Raw genomic sequence first — 19,949 nt, forward strand, 5'->3', positions numbered from 1 at the left:
TTTAAATGGCAAGTGGTAAAAGCAGCAGGAAAGAAATGATAGTTGATTGTGGAGCAGGCAGGCCCTTACGTTGTAACGCCCACTCAATCCTGGGCTGTAAACCACAATATAATAGCTCTGTGCCCCTCCGTGAGTCAGCTGTTGTTAGAGATGGATTGTTGGCACACAGGATGAAAATGACAAAGCAGCAGTTGGGAAGTGCAAAGAAGTCTTTCAGCAAATCTTCCATGTGTCTTTGTGTTTTTCTGACTCATGGCTTTTGGGAAGCAACTGCCCTGCTGTGGTTGAGCTAGGTGGAGGAGATACCCAGGTGGCGTAGGAGGAAATTTGTATCGGCTTGGCCACTTCTTAGAAAGCAAGGCTGTTGGGGCTCACTGCCTTCTCTACTCTGGCAGTCTGCACCCACCTGAGTAATTTGGGTGGATTTCTTTAAAGTTCACGTAGTTCAAAGTAGCTCTAAGCCAGTGTATTGGGGTGTAAAAGAAATAGACGCATATAGATTGTCAGAGCCATACAGCTGTCAGTGATAACTAAAGAGTATAAATGGCAAAGATTAACATCCCTTAACGTAAAGGTTTACCAGGGAATGCGGCTAAGAGTAATGGAATGAAATTGAGAGAAGTAAAATTTAAATTGGATATCATGAAATCACTGATATATATAACTTAGAGAAGGTTGTCTTAAGCATGTCTTCATTTTTGTAATGTTTTGTGTAGAACTGATTCGTGAGTCAGTAAAATCTAGAAGTGCTCTGCTTATCCTTCTTGTTGACAAGGTGAAGAGTGCTTTCCATGTCGTTGTGGTCCCTGCTGAGTACAGCCTTCAAAACCTTGTTGCCGTCATCTCTAAAATGTAGGACCTCCAGGTCAGCTAGCCTTTTCCTGGGTGTCTGGGTAAAAGAGACGTCTTCAGTTTGTTAGCTACCACGCTCGTCTCTTAGTCTGCAAATGAACTTCCTTTGAGGAGACATGACATGAAGTATTGGATGGAAATGATTTAATAGCTGTTTCATCCCGAAACATGTAGTCATTGTACAATTAGCAAAATGGCAAGGGACTACCACTACTATCTAAACAGTGTCATTTTCTTATGAGGGTTGAATAGAACTGTTCAGATGGGATACACAATTTTTTAAAAAACAATATAAACTGTTCTGCTCCAGAATCTTTCCTTTGGTGTTGCAGCTGCTGAATTTTCTTGGAGAGCTGATCCATACCCCTGTATTTTCTGTCCTCAAAGCTAGGTTCTGGCCTTGTAGGCTTAGCTAGACCAGGAAAGTAGGCATTTTGCAGCTGATTGATCACTAGTTATGAGCTAGTTATTGATACAGCTGACAACAAGTTTTTTTGTTTTTTTTTTTTAAATTATAATTCTTTCCCTGTCTGTCATCTGACGAACACTTTCAATGTCAGACAGAGATGTGTATTTTTTGAAAGCAAAACAAATCAGAAACTTCCACCTATCATTCAGGTTCCTTCTTTGAATAAATTTATGAAGATGAACTGTCTTACTAAAAAGGACCAGTATAAGACTTGTGAGTCAGGCAATTTCATCAAGCCCTGTGTTAAAGAACATGAATGTTGCTTAGACATAGTGAGGTCTTTCTGCAGAGATAACATTTTTACTCTTAACTGAATGATTTTTCAACTCCACTAAAAAAAATTAGCTTTGACTACATATTGCATCTCTCCATTATGTTGCTTTCAAAACTTCTCAGAAGTACAGTGCATTCCTGGTGATTAACACAAGTCCTTCTAAGCCATGCCAAATGCATGTGAAGAGCAGTCATGCCACTGAGGAGTGCATTTGAATCATTTTTAAAACTTTGTTAGTGGTTTTCTCTTTTGTTTATATTTTTCATTTTTATTAACATTTTTACCTGGCGCAGTTTAGGCAAGAGTTTCACAGTTTGAAAAGTGCTTTTTATAGATTAAGTGCTATTAAGTGCTGATGGTGGGTGGGTGGGTGGGGGTTAAGTGCCATGCGGCTGGTTCATTCTGCCAGCTTTACCAAAAGAAGTGATAATGGCTGGAGCTTACCTTTCTAAGATAATTTTAAACAGGCAAATGATTTTTTGATAGTTTAAAGTATTTATATAATTTATCAAATTCACATTACCTTGCTTCATATGAGTGCAAATAACATTTTAGTTGTATGAACTATGTATTCTATTCCTGCCAGCTATTGACAAAACATACTTGTTTAAATTTTTTAACAATTGGGGGTGGCAGTCAAGTTGGAGTTGAGAAATAGTTTTATTCTGTGTTGAAAAATCCCAGCTTCGCTACTGCCTCTTGCAGTATGAACACATTATATCTACCTTTTCCAGTACGCTTTTAATTTACCTTCATATACGTCTTTAAATACCTTTCATGTTAAAGACATTTACCCATTTCATTAGAATAATCCTTTTTTTGTCAGCCATTACTTCTGTCTGTAGAGCAGAATATGACTTGTGTTTAAACAATGATCTTTTTACAGAATTGGACAGGAAATAGTGCTATGTGTAGTTGTAACTGGAGGAATTTGGAGTATATGTAACGCCCTGGTTTCCACCCAGTTTAAGCATGAGACTGCCTCCCTCCCATAAAGCGTCATGTGAACTTCTACAGAAATCTTCAGTTATTTGCAGCAGAGCTCCTTAAGCAATTAAACTGGCTTTTTTTTATAGTCCAAACTATTTAGTTTTGTAGCTAAGGACAAACCAATCACTATGGCACTAATAAAATGATTGTGTGATAATAGCCAAGGTAGAGAACAGCACTCTCACTGTGTTGTGTTGTTTGATGAGTTAGCTGGTAACAATAGAAGTGTGAAGTTGGGGGTGTAAAAATTACTAAATTGCGTTCCTTTTGAAAAAAAGTTCCAAGTAAGCCAGATTTCTTAGGTGGGAAAGAGCTCACAGACAGTATTTTTCTATTCAAGAGCATTTGCTAGTGCAGACAAACCAAGCCAAGCTAGCTTTACACTTTCACTGGATGGTGGGAGAACAGGCTGTAGCTTGGTTGTTACTGGTATTTGTCATGCTACCTCTAGCAGTAAAGCAGTCCTTGATGATCCTGAAGCATTGGCTAGCTTTGGATATGGAGGGAAGACTGCCACCTGCTGAACTGGTAACACTAGTTCTGTATCTTCTGTTTTTCCTTGCACAAACTGGGAGATCTTTTAGATAGTTTTAGGGGCATTGTTTAACTTTTCTTTGTTGTTGTTGTTCATGTTGTTCATGAGCTTAGAAAATGCACATCTCAGTGGTGGAGTGATACAAAATACATCCTTAATAAAGCTATATTCAGAATCTCTACAAAATAAATTCTAAAATACGCTTTCCTAAAATAAAAGGCATGAGCTAAAGTAGTATTTATAATAAAGTACATAATATAGCCATTCAGATTGATGATAATAAAGCCTTTCATAGCTATAAAACATTTTATTCTTCCTTTTCTTGATATTATGTAATGTTTTTTTTAGTCACAATAATCACAAAAGTGAATACCTGTGTTTTTATGGTTTTATTTCAGATAAGATGGGAAAAAAACATCACACTGGGGGAGCCCCCGGGATTCTTGCACTCCTGGTGGTGGTAAGTGTCCATTTTCTTTCCAATTTTTAGAATATGGCGATTGCAAATCCAGCAGCTGCAGGCAAGAAATTCAAGTGATCATTGTAAAAAGAATGTGAAGATGAGGAAAAAAACATTTTCTTATAAAGAAATGAAAGAACAGAAAATTAGATATAGGAAAAGACACAGATATTAGATACAAGAAAACAAATATTGCATAGTAGACTGATAAGACAGCATCCTTGAAAGAAAATTGGCCAGCGTTTCTTTGTTCACTATCTTCTACTAAGCTGTGCATTTAAAAGCATTATACATATCCTAAATAATTACATTCAGGAAAAAAATATTTACATATTACATGAAATATGTACATACAGTGACTGAGGAAGCTCACATCCACATACATAGTCTTCAGCCCACATTTCTATTCACGGAAATAGCATATGAAAATGATTAGCCGAACCCAAGTCACCAGCCTTTTTGAGAAGCAGTGTGTGTTAGCACGGGCTTGGTGTTGTAAAGTCTGCATTTGCACAGTTTCTCTCAGTTCAGAATATGTGTAGACATAAAATTTACTTGTAGTTTTTCATGCATGATGCCACTTGCTTAAATATACCGGTGTGCAGAGACACATTTGTTTGTGTAAAATTCCCGAGGAGAAAAGAGTGCTCATAGTCACTGCTGTTTAGCCATGGTATTTATTAACTGTCACATGCCTTGAATGTATCCGGTATGTCAGTGTTTGCAAGAATAAAACATTATGGAGAATATGTCCAGCTGTCAGGAGTACAAGAATTTACAAATTTAAAAGTGGTTCCATTTGAACACAAAATCCCAAGTAATTTGTGCAGCTGTCTGGAAGGTGGCATATTCTTCATTCACCTTTATGCTTTTAGCTACCTGATGGAAGCCTGAAAAAGAGAACATGTGTCTTGTTCCTGTGATGTCTGCATTAACCTTAATTGTGATTTCTGCAGCAGAACGTTCACATTTTCCACAATTCTGTATTGCGATGCTGGACTAAACAATAAAGAAACAATATTAAACAAACTTTATTCTCGGGATTGTACACATAATTTATTTCTAGAAATTTTGTGTTAGGACTCATTCATGTATAACTCCATTTGAACAGGGGTGAGAGTGGAAAGACAGAGTATTGTAATTTCCTTTCTCTCCGTATAACCCAAGAGCTATAAAAGAAGATATCCATCTATTTCCTACTCTTATTCATACACCTCTTTCTCTAGGAACTTCTGTTTAAAGCACAGTATTGGACCTTGGAAGAACTCCTCAGTTTTCTCTTCCGTTCCATGCCTTTTCATGTTATTACTGTATGTATCTGTCCCTTCCAGGGTTTTGTGGACGTAAATAGCAGCAGTTGCCAGAGATATGAGGTTATGTGTAGAGCTTTATACCCTTAAACCTTGTATATTAGATTAGTTTCTTGGTTTATACTACGGTGGTTTTAACGAGTACGGCACTGCTCGCCTCAGAGAATCAGATAACAGGACTCGATTCCTCCTAGATGTTTTACAAAGCTAAACCCTTTCATAGAGGTAAGTGCTTTCAGCTCTTGGCAAGGAAGTGATGCGCCTGTTTCTATATATAAACATGCATGTGCGGTGTGCACCATAAAATCTATGTGAGTATTACAATGATTTTCTCACCGTATCTCTAACTTCTTAATTTGCAGTGTATTTTGGGATCTCTACTGTGCAGCTCCAGAAAGACGAGAAACCTGTGAACATTCAAGTGAAGCAAAAGCCTTTCATGACTATGTAAGTTTTGTGTATATTTACCGTGCTTTCAGTACTGTATGGAATGTGATAGAGAAGTATTTCTGCATGACAGTATCTCAAATGCAGGTGTCTGTCACACATAAGTAACTCTAATGTGTTTTCTGGGGATGCCTCAGAATTAGGACTTCCTAATTCTCTGATTACCTACTGCCATACGGAAAACTGTTACTCATCTTAGAGATCAAAACGCTGTCCTGTGCATTAACTCAGAACAATGAATGTCCCTCTGTCTCTCCCCCGTGGAGACATCGGGCTGGTCACTAGCACGTGGGCCAAATCGAAGCACAGATATGGCCTGTCCACATATCCATACTCAGTCTGTGCTACAGAGGAGGCTGCTCAACAGATGTAATTGTCACTTCCACCCCCTGGCTTCTGTCGGGACCGTACAGACTTCAAGCATGACTACTGTACTTAAGTACCACAGAACAAGATAAATGTAAAGTCAGACAGTTAAGGAGAACAGGAGGAATAACAGTAAAAAGTATTATGCCAGTTTTGATACATTTGAGACCCAGTTTGGAACACGTCAGGGAGTTCAGTGCAATTTCACCTGAGAGGACCAAAAAAATAAAAATTAAATTTTTTGGGTCCGTAACATTGAAACAGTTTCATTCCTTTTTCTCTGTTCTCATCGCATAAATGGAGTACTCTAGAAATCTGGAACTGCGTTCCAGACTCTGGTTGGAATTTGGGTTCTATCCCCTGTGGCAGTTCTTCTCCACCCGGTGATTTCATTTTAACTAAGGAAATCCTCTGCAGGCTGACTGAGCTAAAGTCATACTATCATTCCTTTGGGCCATTCGTACAGTATAAAAAGGGAGTAAATCTCCCTTATGATACTGTTCTGAAACCTCTTTCCTTCGCTGTATTCCAGGTCTGTCTTAAAAATATTTTGTAGTTGCTGCAAAAAAATATTTTTGTGTATAAAATTAAAATTAGACTTCAATAGCCCAATCTCTTACAAACACAAACCTGGAAGAACTTAAATGAACCTTCGAAGAGACTATTTTCTGTTATCTATTGTCATAATCTGATAACAGCTCAGGTTCCCATAGTGTGTGAATGACTGATGATCTTGCCTTTTTTGGAGTATGTTACAAATGCACCATCAACACAGTTAGAACTGTTTGGCGTATTTTACTTACAGACCAATAACCCTTTAATACCTTCTCCTTAGCGGTTAGATTCTGAGGCTGACTGGTAAAGGAGCTTGGATAATTTTGCACTATCATGCTACAGTGATCGCTCTTCATAATCAATGAGAAAAAAGCAGCATTGGAGAAAGGAACAAAATTCTGAGGAAATTTTCCACACAGAAAAGTGTTAAAGTCAACCAACTTGGTAAAGCACATTCCTAAAATTAAAAACAATGTCACTGGTGGAAGCACAGTTTCTGCGCTCCTTTATGGGTTCTATTTTGAATACACAGTTGTTGGAATAATAAAACATTTCAACAGCTTTGTTGTTGTTTTCAATCTTTGTTATGAGAGCGAGGTTTAATTCCACACTGAAGGAGAGATAGCTTTACAGGAATAGTTTATGACTGCAGGGAATGACAGTAGTGAATCAAATTTGTGGAGGTCAGAATCCAAGGTATGACCATTGACTTCAGTGGGGGCACTGTGCACTCGCAGTGTAAGGTATATGACAAAAGCCAAAAATCTGCAACCTGTAAAAGCTGTTATGAAATAATTTTCAAATTAAATCACCAGTTAGAAGAAAATTTAAATAAAAAAGTACTAGGAAGTCTGAAAAGGAACAGAGTCCACAGTTCTGTAAGCTCATGAGAGTTTCATCGATCAGTAAGTTCACTATTTTAATCTATATAATTCTAATCCAAGAATTTGAGTAGCTGAATCAAAATTATCAAACTTTTTTTTGTCTTAGCATTTCCTTTTTAGTGTTTCTAACTTCCACAGGTTTTAGACTATTACACCATCTTATTGCTCACTTCTGTCTGCATTATGGTGTGTGTTAACGGTAATTTAAAAACCTGAGAAAATAGTCAAATGAGTTCTGTATGTGATGTACAACTGCGTGGTGTTTAAGGTACTCTATAAAGTGGTGTTCGATAAAGGAAAAATAAAAACATGATATTCTTCTATATGCATATAAATCTGCATAAAGACAGATGAATATTTATATCAGAAATACATTGGCTTATTTTATCAGTTAATTCTCCAGGCATTTCTAAAACCTTAATCATTTAAAGTGACAAGAAAACCTATCCATTGCATTATTTTTCCTCACAGTTGAGATAAACTTGTCTAATATCTAGCAGGACTCATGCTGTTCCTCAGTGTCATGTGCTTTTTGTTTAGGAAGGCAGTCTGCATCATGATAAGTGCACACCATTGAAATCTTGCATATATTTAATATTTCATGAGTCTATTGTACATTTGTATTAATGCACATAACAAATGGTTATAAAATACAGCCAAGCATATTTCACAGCTGTTGAAGGTAAACATTTATTAAATGCTTTGTGAAATGCTGACCCATGCGGAGTGTTGCCACCAACTCCAGAGGGGTCGGAATTCTACCACCAGCGCAGACCATCAGAGAGCCAGGCACTGGGCTGAGGCGCTGATAACTCAGTCCTACTGTGAGACTGCAGGTCAAGGAGCAGAGCATTTGTAGTTGCACTGTCATATCTCAAAACTGTAATTGCCAAGTACAAAAAGCACAGAAGGCTTGCTTATTAATTCATACTAGCGATTCAGAATTTTTTATTAGGTGTGTGTTCTACTTGACCTAAGGAGAGCATTCTTGCCGAAGGTGTGAGTGGTCTGGTTACACCACACATGTTATGTTTAACACTAATTAAGCTGAATGAGCTGACCCAGTATCTTTTCTGTCTTTGCTTTTTGTGAAGGAAGAAAAGATTTAAGAATGTTTGATGGAGGTGGAAGGTGTTTGAGGATGATTTAATGATTTGTGAAATACTGCTGCCTCAAACAACACAGTTGCTAGTCAGTCTGCAGCACACAGAGCTTGACTCATAAAATGGATATACACAGGAAGATTTGATTACTTTTCAAGTTCCACAGTATCTCAACTGCAGTTGCAAAAGATGATGCTGCTTGATTCCCCGCACCCTTAATTCTTCTACAAAAGTTTTTTTAATGATGAGTTTTATTTCATTATTTAGTTTGCTGTAACATTTCAGCCTCTGCTTTGCTTGTCATTTAATACAACTGAATATCTGCAGCTGGGCTTTGTACATCTGCAGTATACTTGGGGAAAAACACTAGCGTTACCCTCATTAGAACCCATCTGGAGCACTGTGTTGAAGAAAAGTGCATGTGAACTTTCCTCTGCTATCAATGCTCTTTAATCAAGCAAGCAGTCTCAGCCTGTGTGTGCCTATCAGTCTGTGCCACAGAATCTCTTCTTGACCATTTGTGTAAAATAACAGGAAAAACATACTCTTTTACACAACTGTTATTTAAATTTTCTGATACACGTATATGTGCATACGTGTTTCTCTGTACAGTATCATCCCTGTTCTGCAGAGATGAGGTATGGAAGTACTATTTCCGTGTGTTCAGATTGTACTAATACACCTTGGATTTTTATCAAGCTAGTCAGAAGAGAAGGATCTTTCATGTCTGACAGCAAGAACATAAAGTTACTCTCAGAGTGGAGGCTATAACTGTTTGCAGTACTAACAATGCTCATCTTAGTAAAAATACAATAAATAGAAAGGTGAAGGGCTATTCTGGCTTTAAAAAGAAGTTTTTGTCTCCTCACCCTGAGGTTAAACGCTTACAACTCCTCCATATGATCTACAAGGGTTTCTATTTTTATTTTCTATTGAAATTTGCAGTTGGATTTTTATTTATTTATTTTTGTCTAAGTGAGTAAGGCTCTGAACTTACTAAGTTCACATTTTGGGTTTGAGAAGAGAGATGTACATCATGAAAGTGCATGTGCTGGTTCAGGCAGGTGCGTGCTTGCCTTGAAATTTAATGAAAATGTCTTAGAAATACTTTGTTTATATTTCAGGTAATTCAGGAAAGAAAAATGGTGCTTGCCTAGGCTATTATTATTATTACAGTCATTTCAGTAGGAACAGAGCATTTCAAGAAGAAAAAAAAAATAACAACAACAACAAAAACCCAAATAGATTAATTTTCCATTCAACTATCACTTTTGCTGGAAGAAAACTTCTATGTGCTTTGAAGTCCTGTGAAAAATCACTTACATGGTTACTTCTAGCCAAAATTTGGTCTTCACTGTAGAATGTTTTTTTCTTCACAGTGTCCTAAGGAGATCTCTTCAACTCTCTTAACAGATCTCGTTTCTCTGGGTTGGAACTGAGCTATTCTGTTGTGAGAAGCAGATTCCCACGTGCATGTTGTTCCTGCCTTCTTTCCGTCTCTTTATAAGCTGAAAACTTACTGGGTCAAAAGGGAAAATAAAATGGAAATCCTGTGATTCCTGAGGAAAAAAAGAAAAAAAAAAAGAAAAAGAAAAACAGACTTTTAGAAGCTCCTTGGTAGGAGTGAATCTGACTCTTAGAATTGGTCATTCTTCAATTCTACTGGCACGGCCATTCATTCAAATCTCTGGACTCTGGGTTTGGAGGGGTGATATCTGTAAAGTTCTTTCTTGACAGATGATTTCCTTACCTAGTGCTTAAAATCTTATTACAGTCCATAAGTTTTTATGCCTCCTTTGCATATTGTACTGGAAGTCCTTCCATGTGGTATTGATGCTAGCAGGGATCTATTAATTCTCACAAGCAGTTGTAGTAAAATCTTGATTATTTTCCAGGTAAGTTTTTATTAGTGTCTTCTCCATGGCTGTTTGAAAGATCACTTTTGGTATGAGTAAGGGTCTCTTGTTTGTTTTTGTGGCTCCCAAAAGACGGCTAAGTAGTTTACAGGATAAGAAAAAGACATGTTCATTGCCTCAGAGACTGTACAGTCTCATAAGCTAGTATCATATTCCATCTGATTTGTTAGCATGTTTTTATAGTAAACTGTTTGACAGGGAGCTTAGCTTTACTTGAAAGTTGTAGGATATATTAAAGACTCTGCTATAATGAGTTCTGTACAAATGATTCCTTTTAAAGATCATAGTGATATAAATCAATTTTTTTCCCTAGGAATTAATGGGAATAGTGTTTGGACACAAGATAGCTGATCAATCTCTTTGTTAGTCTTACATAGGAATAAGTTAGGTCTCTGCATTTATTGATCTGTTTTAGTTGGAAACAGTTACCTCTTTCTTCCCTCTTCTCTGTGCCCATCTTTCTTCAGGAGAACTTGCTTGACCTTAAATGCCTTCTAAACCCTAATGTATCCTTAGTAGTACTCAGAATTTGAGGACTGAAGGTTACCATGAGAGGTTTATGATGAAACATTGTATGAAGGCATCACTGGAAGTTTGTTGGAAGTGACCATAAACCTCAAGCCTTTTTTTCCCACAGCACAGTGGCAGAATAGTTTCTATTTTCATGAAACTACTTAAAAAACAACAACAACGATGACAAAAAAAAAAAAAAAACACTTCTGAAACCCACATAAAACTATCTTCTAGGTGAAGTTTTTTTGTTGACCAAAACACATGGAAGCTTTTTCTCTTTCAGGATAATTTTTGAAAATGGATTTGCTTGTCATGTTTTCCAGGAGGTCTCAGTTCATGCTTAACAGCAGTCACAATCTCTTCCAGTCTATCAAGGAACTCCTCTTCTGCCTCTCGTGTGTGTCAGGGATGGAGGAATTTGTTTTAGCTGTTGATTTTCTTGCCTTCCCCAGCTCTTGCTATTGTGATCTTCTGCAGGCAGCCTAGCTAGGAAGCTTGTGCTTTTGGGTCCTCCCTGGCTTCTTGCTGAAAATAGGATTCTAGATCTGGCTTCCAGCTGGGCATGGAGAATGCACGGTAACTCCTGCTTAAAAGAAAAAACAAAAACCCCTTTCTATCCTTCCCAGCTGTGGAGAGCAAGAGATGGCAAGTACAGGCAGAGAGGGAGGCAGGGAGGATCAGAGGTAATTTACAAAATGCTGAATTCTGTGTTATTCGTGGGACAAACGCCATATTATATTGCCGTACAGTCATGAAATACAGATTCATGAATGAGTGGAAAAGAATGTATTTCAGATCTCTAAGCAATTGATGGCCTTCCTGTGAACTCTCCAGTATATTTTTTGTTTCTGAGGTTCTTCATGTTTCCATAGGCAGAGATTAAAAGCAGAGATTCCCAAGCACAGGTCTGTGGTTAAGTGTGATTTCCCTTGACTGAGGAGTGTGTGGGATGCCCTGTGTAGTCTGTGTTTGGCCTGGTTTGCCCAGTAATGGTTAAGGACTGTTCTATTAAAGCAATGCTTCTGGTCTGAGTTGCTTGATAATTCCTTGCAGGAGTTCTGCAAATTTGTGCAGGAAGGCCCATTATATGTTTGCTGTTCATCACTGTACCTGTAATTTCACCTTTAGAATACCTTCTTCAGACATATACTTCTTAATGCCTTGTAGATAACTACCCCTGTGTAGCTGGAGATCAGATTCTTTTTTAAAACTAGATTTTTTTTTAAGTGGTCATAATATTCTTTTCATAACCAATATGGAAGTGAAAAGCATCTCTTTCCATACAGTCCTTGTTAGAACAATACACTTTACATTTTATGTAAATGGTGTTCATTTTTACGTATGAATGAAATGCATTTCTCTACTGCTCTTTCATTCCACAGAGATACGTCTTGCTTCCCGGTGTTTAGGTATGGTTATAGTAAAATACTTTTAGATATGAAAGCTAGAAGAAGGCTAAGGAAGTCAGGTAATTACCCAGAAATTTCCTCTCCAAATCCATTGTATAAATCTGTATGGTTGAAGATTAATCTGGTCTGTTAGAAAAATCAAATGTACAATTAAGAAATCATATTCAGTACAAAATATTTTTGTTAGGATGTCTTACAAGGGTGTAAGTCCTTGACTTCCTCATATGTGCAACCAAAAGTCTGTAAATCTAAAAGATCTGGAAAAAGTGAAGAATTCTTTCCTTCCTTCCAGTTATCAATTGTAAAGGGACACTACTATAAAATAAGATGGATGTCTTTTTGGAAGGATGGTATTTATTGGAAAGTTTGGGGAGTGCAGTTGGTACTCAGGATCTGAGACTCATCTTGTACAATGGTATTGGCAGAATTACGCACAGTCAAGCTTAACTTTTCCACTTTCTTCAGCTGCTCAGTTTTATTGCTTAGTAGATGTTCTTTAATGCAATTTTTCAGAAAGGAATGGTTAAAAGGATGTTTCAGCCTGCCATCAAAGTAGGCATCACTTTCTTCAGGAAAACAGCGTTTACTTGTGTCAGGATTTGATCCACGTACTCTTGGGTGTATCTCAAGTAGCGCAAAATAATATTTCACTGTTACCTCCAAGACTTCTTTGCTGTTCAGAAATTTGCCAAGCTGAGAAGTTGGTTTCATTGGATTACATGGACCCCTTTTGTGGGAAAATAAGGAATTTTTTTTCCCCATTTTTTTTCATGCTAAGAAAACCCCCAAAAAATGTACCTTCTCACATTTCTATGAAGGCAAATAATGTTCCCATTCTGCCCCTGCCCTCCTCCTTCATCATTCCTTTGCATACAGTATTGGGTAATGTAATTACTCAGATTTGAACTACTCCAAGTCATAAATGTTAACTGTAAGCTCTCATACAGAAATTAATTTTTTTTACAGTCCACTTATTTTTTTTTCTTAGTAAAGGTTATTTTCATAGGTAAATTTGCGCTGTGTTTCATGTTTAATGTGAGTACTGAACTATTTGTTTCAGATAGAAAAAACAGTATATCCTTCCCAAAATTCCAACACTTATCCTTTGAGTGGAGATTTAATTTTCTCAGAGTTTAGAAGTAAAATGGTTAATTAGTTTGAGTTAAGTGGAAGCCTCTGACAGTATAAGGAACCACCATCTCCCCTGAAGGCAGTTTAGCTCCTTTTTCATTGTTCCCAGAGGGAGGCAGTGGACATGTTGAAAGAGAGCCTCTTTTCTAAGAATGTTTTACGCTTCATTTTCATTGAGAACAATAGAAGATAACAGCCTTTCTAATGAGGGGAGACTTTCAGGGAATGATCTGTGGGAAAAAATAGGATTTAGTCATAATGGAACACTAAAAAGACTTATATACACTATATTTAAAACCATGCCAACTTTATGAAATAGAGCAAAACTTGTTGTTTTCTTTTGCTTGGAGGTAAGAGGAAATATGAATTCAACAGGTTAAGAGAGAAGTGAGTGGTCTACTAGATATTGTGGAGTGTACGGGATAAAGTAGAGGCCAAATGATGAAAGGCTGTGGCTGGAATGCTCAGGCTGCCTTGCAGCCTTCCCGAGTAACTTAATTGCTACAATATAACTGTGTCCAGTTCTGGGATCCCCAGTACAAAAAAGACAGCGATCTCCTGGAAAGAGTCCAGTGGAGGGCCACAAAGATGGTACGGGGCCTGGAGCATCTGCCCTGTGAGGAAAGGCTGTGAGACCTGGGTCTGTTCAGCCTGGAGAAGACTGAGAGGGGATCTCGTTAATGTGTATAAATACCTGAGGTGTGGGAGACAGAGGGATTTGGCCAGCCTCTTCTCAGTAGTTTGTGGGGACAGGACAAGAGGCAATGGCCACAAGATGGAGCACAGGAAGTTCCGCACCAACATGAGAAAGAACTTCGCCATGGTGAAGGTGACGGAGCACTGGAACAGGCTGCCCAGGGAGGTTGTGGAGTCTCCTTCTCTGGAGATATTCAAGGCCCGTCTGGACGCCTGCCTGGGCAGCCCGCTCTAAGGAGCCTGCTTTGGCAGGGGGTTGGACCCGATGATCTTTCGAGGTCCCTTCCAACCCCTACAATTCTGTGTGTCTGTGATATACAGGTAAAATTTGTTTGAAAGAGGATCTGCTTAAAAAAGTTGATATAAACACATTATTAGATGCTTTATTCCATTACAGATTTCTGCATGGGCTTACTTTTCCATCTTCTGAAGACTGGCATTTACTTTATAAGTAACATAAATCCAAGGTATTTTTGAAGTTATGGCATATATTAGTGCAAGGAAGAAGGATCGACTGGTGGTTTTTGACCTGTTTGATGGGAGTCCCAGGACATTACAGTTTGTTCATTGCTTGGTTGTCCTGATGAACAGTTGTTAACTTTAACCATTTCTTAGAGTGATGAAATCTTACTGCGAAATTTCATGCAATACCCCTCGTGTATTTGGTTTAGAACTCCATTTACTCAAATTAAAATTTTAATTTTTGGTATGCTATAATGGATTATTTATGCTACTAAAGCAAAAGCTGTTTTACAGTTTAGGTTTTAAACTTAATTTGGAGTGAACTCAAAATCTTTTTAACCAAGGTTTTTAATGTATTTTGCTTTTAAGAATGACAATATACATGCAACCGTGAGTTTACGTAGCATGCATTGAAAAACATCCTGTTTCTAAACTTTTGTTAATTCTATTAGTTGTATTTTAAAAATATCTTCACCTCTGTTGACGTACAAATCATTCTAATTTGTTGCACAGTGTAAGCCATATGTTTTTACAGCACTCTAGGAGGTTAAATTGTAGCTTAGTAACACTGGGAATATTAAATTGACTAACAAATGCTCTGAATTTAGAGTTAAAGATCTCTTGACATTAATATTTAACACTGATTGTACATAATGCTCTACATCAATAAAGTATTGATCATTTGATCAATAGAGAGCAAATACAGGATTACAGCCTTGCAGTAACCTGCTTCCTGTGTGTGCTCTTCCTCTCCCACTCCTTGTCCCCTCTCAGTATTCTTTCTTCCGACGCTTTTTCTATATCAGCATTTCATTTGATGTTTATTATGCTAAATGAGAGTAGAGATTTAGGGTAGCCTTCTAATAAGTGTTTGCATTTAGGGGTTCCAATTTAGCTGATAAAAACCTCCTCTTGGAGGTAATTACAAGAGGGTGTTCTGAGAACTCTGCTTGTGTATATGTCCATGTGTGCATCTGTATGTAGTGAGACGTTCCTATCTACCAAATAATAAGGTAAAAGCCAGTACTACACTGATGTAAAGCGTTTTTATTTTTCTGATAGAATTATTTGTCTAGATTTGAGGCACTTTGCCTGAATATATTCTTCTTTAGACTCATGAAATGTAAAAGTGAAAGTGAGAGTCTTATTTCTGCACAATATGCCAAACACAGATTTTGTAATAAGCTCGACTGATCTGTTAATACCTCTAAGTGACTCATTTCAGACTTGCTTAACACATGCCTGGAAAAACTAAAGACTTATAACTTCCATCTGCTCTCTAATATGATGAAAGATGAATCCTGAAGATCACAAATTGTGGGAGACATGCAGCTCTTAATAAGAACAGCTGAACAACAAATGCCTTGTGAGAGGTGGTGAAAAATGAAGTAATGAGGAGGAAAGGCAGGCAAGCCTCTTGAGGGAACGTGAATATCCATGGCTGACTAGAACTGTCACATCCAAACCTTATACTAAATATGAAATGCACGTTATATAACAGAAGTCACAGTGAACAGATAATAGCCTTCTTGAATATTCTGCCAAATTAATGCCTTACTATTACAAGCAATTGTGCTAACATGGGTTCTTGAGCTTCCACAGAATGTTTTATTTTAGCAGAAATGTGGCGGATCTCCATAGTGGAGTATCTCATTTAACAAATGAGGTTTTGAAATCTTGGGGATTTTTAATCCTCATGTTAACAACATTTCAAACAATGCAAACTTTGTTAATTTATTCACTGCAAATCAATGTGTACAAATAGAGCCTTTCATTTCACACATATAGTATTGCAGGAAAAAAAACACAACAGACATACCTGTGTACTTCAAGAAAAATGGTGACTGGAGTAGTCGAGGAAAATCAAAATTAAACTTGTCTTAAAGTGAAGTTCTGCTTTCCACTTTCTCATTGTAGGCTGTTTAAATATGGCCCCTCCTTAACTTAAATGGGCATCTCTATAGTGCTGTCACACTAATGTGCATGAACCAGATTTATGCCAGTTAGCAAGGAGGCCTATAACAAAACTTAGATGCAGCAGCCTGTAACCCATCAGAGGCTAATATGCCCTGCCGAGAAGGTAGTATTCTGCATAATTCACACCAAAAGAGGTGCATGACCTGTCTAATTTACTCTGACATAGGAAGAGGAAGACAAAGCTCATTGTAAGATATATGATATATGCACTATGTTCTGAGCCATTGAATCTTGAAAACATTTTCCAGGTCTGCTTTCAAATCTGATTTCCATAAATGTATTGCAAAGCTGAAATTTTAGCTTATGAGATCTACAAGGTTCATAACTGTATAATAGTTGGATACATTCCATGAGGTGAGTTTTAGTATCTTCCCTGCTCTAAGGGAGAGGGAGGGAAGTATACAGATAGTGAATGTGCCTGTAGTGGAGTATGATGTTATACTTTGTAAATCAATTCCACGGGAATAAGATTTGCGGAGAGATACGTAAAGATAGACACTTGAATCGCTCTGGAGCATGACTTCATTGACTTTATCACAGATCTACAGGGATGTTGTGATCTGCCTGTACAGATCTGATGGCAGGATCAGGAACTCTGGCCCTAATCTGGCAAACAATTTCATGGTTGAGTAGCACTGTGTGTGTGTGAATAGTCTCATTAAACTCACATATATGTTTGCATTATTAGGATCATAGGAAACAGTAGAAACAGAATGACCCATTCTAGTTTGCTCTCCAGTTTTAGTTATTTCTTAATATAGAAGCCAGCTTTTCATTTATTTAGTCTTTTATTTTTCCCAAATGTTTTTGTGGAAACACCTTCTTCTGATTCTATCTGTTGGGGAAAAACATTTATAAATTTCTGTTTATAAGGGCAAAATTGTTGAAGAGGGCTCCTCTGGGCAGCTTCTCATGTGTCACTGCAGAAACCTTTTTATTCAGTCCTAACAGTTCAATTATAATATTGTGTTTATTTTCCTATTACTTCTATGGTTTTAACATTATTCTACTTTGTGTACACCAGTATTGCTTTTTCTGACTCGTATTGCCAATTGCTTTCTTTTTCCTGCTCCAGTGGCTTCTTCCCCATTGTTACACAGAGAACATTTGGTGGATTGGGGGCTGATGAATGACAAGATTATAGCTCCTACCACTCCTAAGTCAGATACAGCTGCTGTCTTGGCTCATTTAGAGCAGTTTACGTTCTGTATTTCCAGTAACTGCCCTCCTCCCTTGAAAGATAAACAAAATTAAATAGCCTCCTACCAACTGTTCCTTCTCTTGCTGTGTGATGGACATCCCTTGAGGGCCCGTGGAATCTTCTGTCTTCCTTGATGCTGGAAAGAAAGAAGCCTTCCTTTCACTGTCTTCTGGGAAGCTTCTTCCCTGAGCACCAAGAAGGCAGGTACTGATCTGTCAGCATCTCAGGTTTCTGTATTCCCTTTGGCAGTAGCCTTTCTTGTTGCTTGGCTGTGCTATTCTCTTGGACCGTGTCTATTTCCAGAAGCTAACTGAATACTTTTAAATTCTTGGATAGTTAAAATATATTCTCCATACTGCTGTGAATATTCAGGCCAGGCTTTGAAAGAAAGTTTCTTCCTCTTCCTTCAACTTAGAGATTCAATCCCAAGTCTTTCAACAGTGAGACAGACACATAGGGAAAATAACTATTTCCTTTTTCTCTTAATAGGAAGAAGGAAGTTCCTTTACATCCCTGCTTCCTTCACTGATAATTTGTAGAATCTTCCTGGAGGAAAATGAGTCTTGAAAATTCTTTTTGCAGCACTGTAGTATGTAGAGGGTTTTGTTGAAGCATCAGTTCCCTAAATCACATTTCTTAAATTGTGTAAGGAACTAAGCTTTCATTATTTTTTAAAAATATCTTTCTTAGACTGCTTGATTGCTTAGAAAACATGACCGAGTGAAATACACAAAATGATTAGGTACCAAAAAAAAGAAATGTCCCTGGTGAAGCTGAACTTGCTTACATTCAGTTCCCTGAAATCCGAATTACAATGAGAAGATTGTATGAATGGAGTATCCAAGAGGGTGATTTCAAAACAGAGCTTTACTATGGTTTTAATGCTTTACCATGTTATTAGATGTAATCTTGTCCTGTAGAGGTAGTTCTAGAACCTTTATAATTAGTAAGTACACATTTTTTATTTCCACTAAAAGAAACACACAAACAAAATGTAACTCCCAGTTTTCTTACAGTTTGTGTAATAATTTTATGAAATGGAATCTATAGGTTAAGATTCTTTAGAGTCTATTTTTAGTTGCTTAAGATGTAGTTAAACTCAGTAGTTCCTGCTGAATTGTCTGTTCAAGGTGTCTGCTTCAGGCTGAACTCTCTCTTCCCAGTACCTTTTAGCAAAACCAATTCACGGAGGGTTTATAGAGCTATCTCTAGGCAGACAGAGAGATACAAGGAGGAAGGAAAGAACAAATGATTGAACGCTGCTGTTCCTTTTGGAGGAACCATTGCATTTTGCTGGGGGAAAGAGGTAACTCACCTATTGTGGCCAAAGCAGACTATGACAGCGAGACATTTCTGCATAGTGGGAGCATTGTTAGAGGCTGGCATTGTTTTGTAAATGTTCTAAATACTGTAAGTATTGTCTTTGCACTCAGTGTACATCTCTGTACTGCCCTCATGTGCTACGTGGTTGAAGTCAGAGGATTGGGCAGCTCAGCCCATCACGTGAAGCACGGGTCCCACAGACAAAAAAAAAAAAAGCCTGACCATGTAGTGAGAGAGTATTTCTCCATGCTTACAGGTAAGGGGCTAGAATTAAAGTTGCAGAAGTCAGGGCAATTTGTCTTTAAAGTGGGTGATGTGAACTTGATAGCCCCAGGTTTGTGTTAGCGAGTGTGCATGCTTTGGTTCTTCAGTGGTTGTCATCATGCAAAATGACTTGATTTTGTTTCTTTTAAAAGGTGTTTGGGAGAGCAGGGATGCAACATCATCGTCAGTAGTTGGACAAGGTGATGGTAACCACTGCACTTTCCATAGAGCTCAATCTGGAGTACAAATGTTTGTCCAGTGGAGCTGTCTTGTGAATGTCTGATTTTGGGAGCTGTAGTGCTAGAAAGTGCAGTTTAAGCACTTCTTAACTGCATATTCTCTAAAAAACAATGCTCTTGGAAAGAAGAAGGAAAGTTAATTAACTAGGAACTTGGTCTTATAAAAAGGGGCTGTAATAACAGTTGGAGATTTCCAAAGCTATATGGTAGCAGAGCTGGGTTTTTACAGACGATATTTTTTATTAAATGACTGTGTCCCATTCCAATCCCATGCCAGACATGCAAATTCTTTTGGAGAGAAACTTCAAATCTTGCCACAAGACCCTCTTAGACTCTACAGGAGCCTTTATACTGTTCTTCAGTGACAATTTGGGCTTGTCCATGTTTCCTGGGATTAGAGAACCCTAACAAGTGGTGTAGTTGTTGTTGACAGGCCTATGAATTAAAAACTTCAAAATAAATGGAAGAGAAAAAAATGATAGTCTTGATATGTTTATTTTGCTCTTCATTCTTATTTTGTCAGCTGCCTAAAACGTAAAATAAATCTTTAAAAAAAAGTTGAATGATACTATG

At 37.7% G+C, this 19,949-nt stretch overlaps 1 protein-coding gene across 4 annotated transcripts in view; it reads left to right on the forward strand.

Moving 5' to 3' along the window:
- Nucleotides 1-19,949, forward strand: part of SSBP2 (single stranded DNA binding protein 2) — a 194,349-nt gene that overhangs the window by 42,399 nt on the left and 132,001 nt on the right. For all 4 annotated transcript variants that reach the window (XM_066988764.1, XM_066988763.1, XM_066988762.1 and 1 more), the window contains 2 exons: nucleotides 3,519-3,580; nucleotides 5,253-5,337. In XM_066988764.1, coding sequence (XP_066844865.1) covers nucleotides 3,519-3,580; nucleotides 5,253-5,337 — 147 coding nt within the window. The remainder of the gene's footprint in view (nucleotides 1-3,518; nucleotides 3,581-5,252; nucleotides 5,338-19,949) is intronic.

Source organism: Anser cygnoides, chromosome Z, assembly GCF_040182565.1.
Source record: "Anser cygnoides isolate HZ-2024a breed goose chromosome Z, Taihu_goose_T2T_genome, whole genome shotgun sequence".
In the NCBI taxonomy this organism is placed as follows: Eukaryota; Metazoa; Chordata; class Aves; order Anseriformes; family Anatidae; genus Anser; species Anser cygnoides.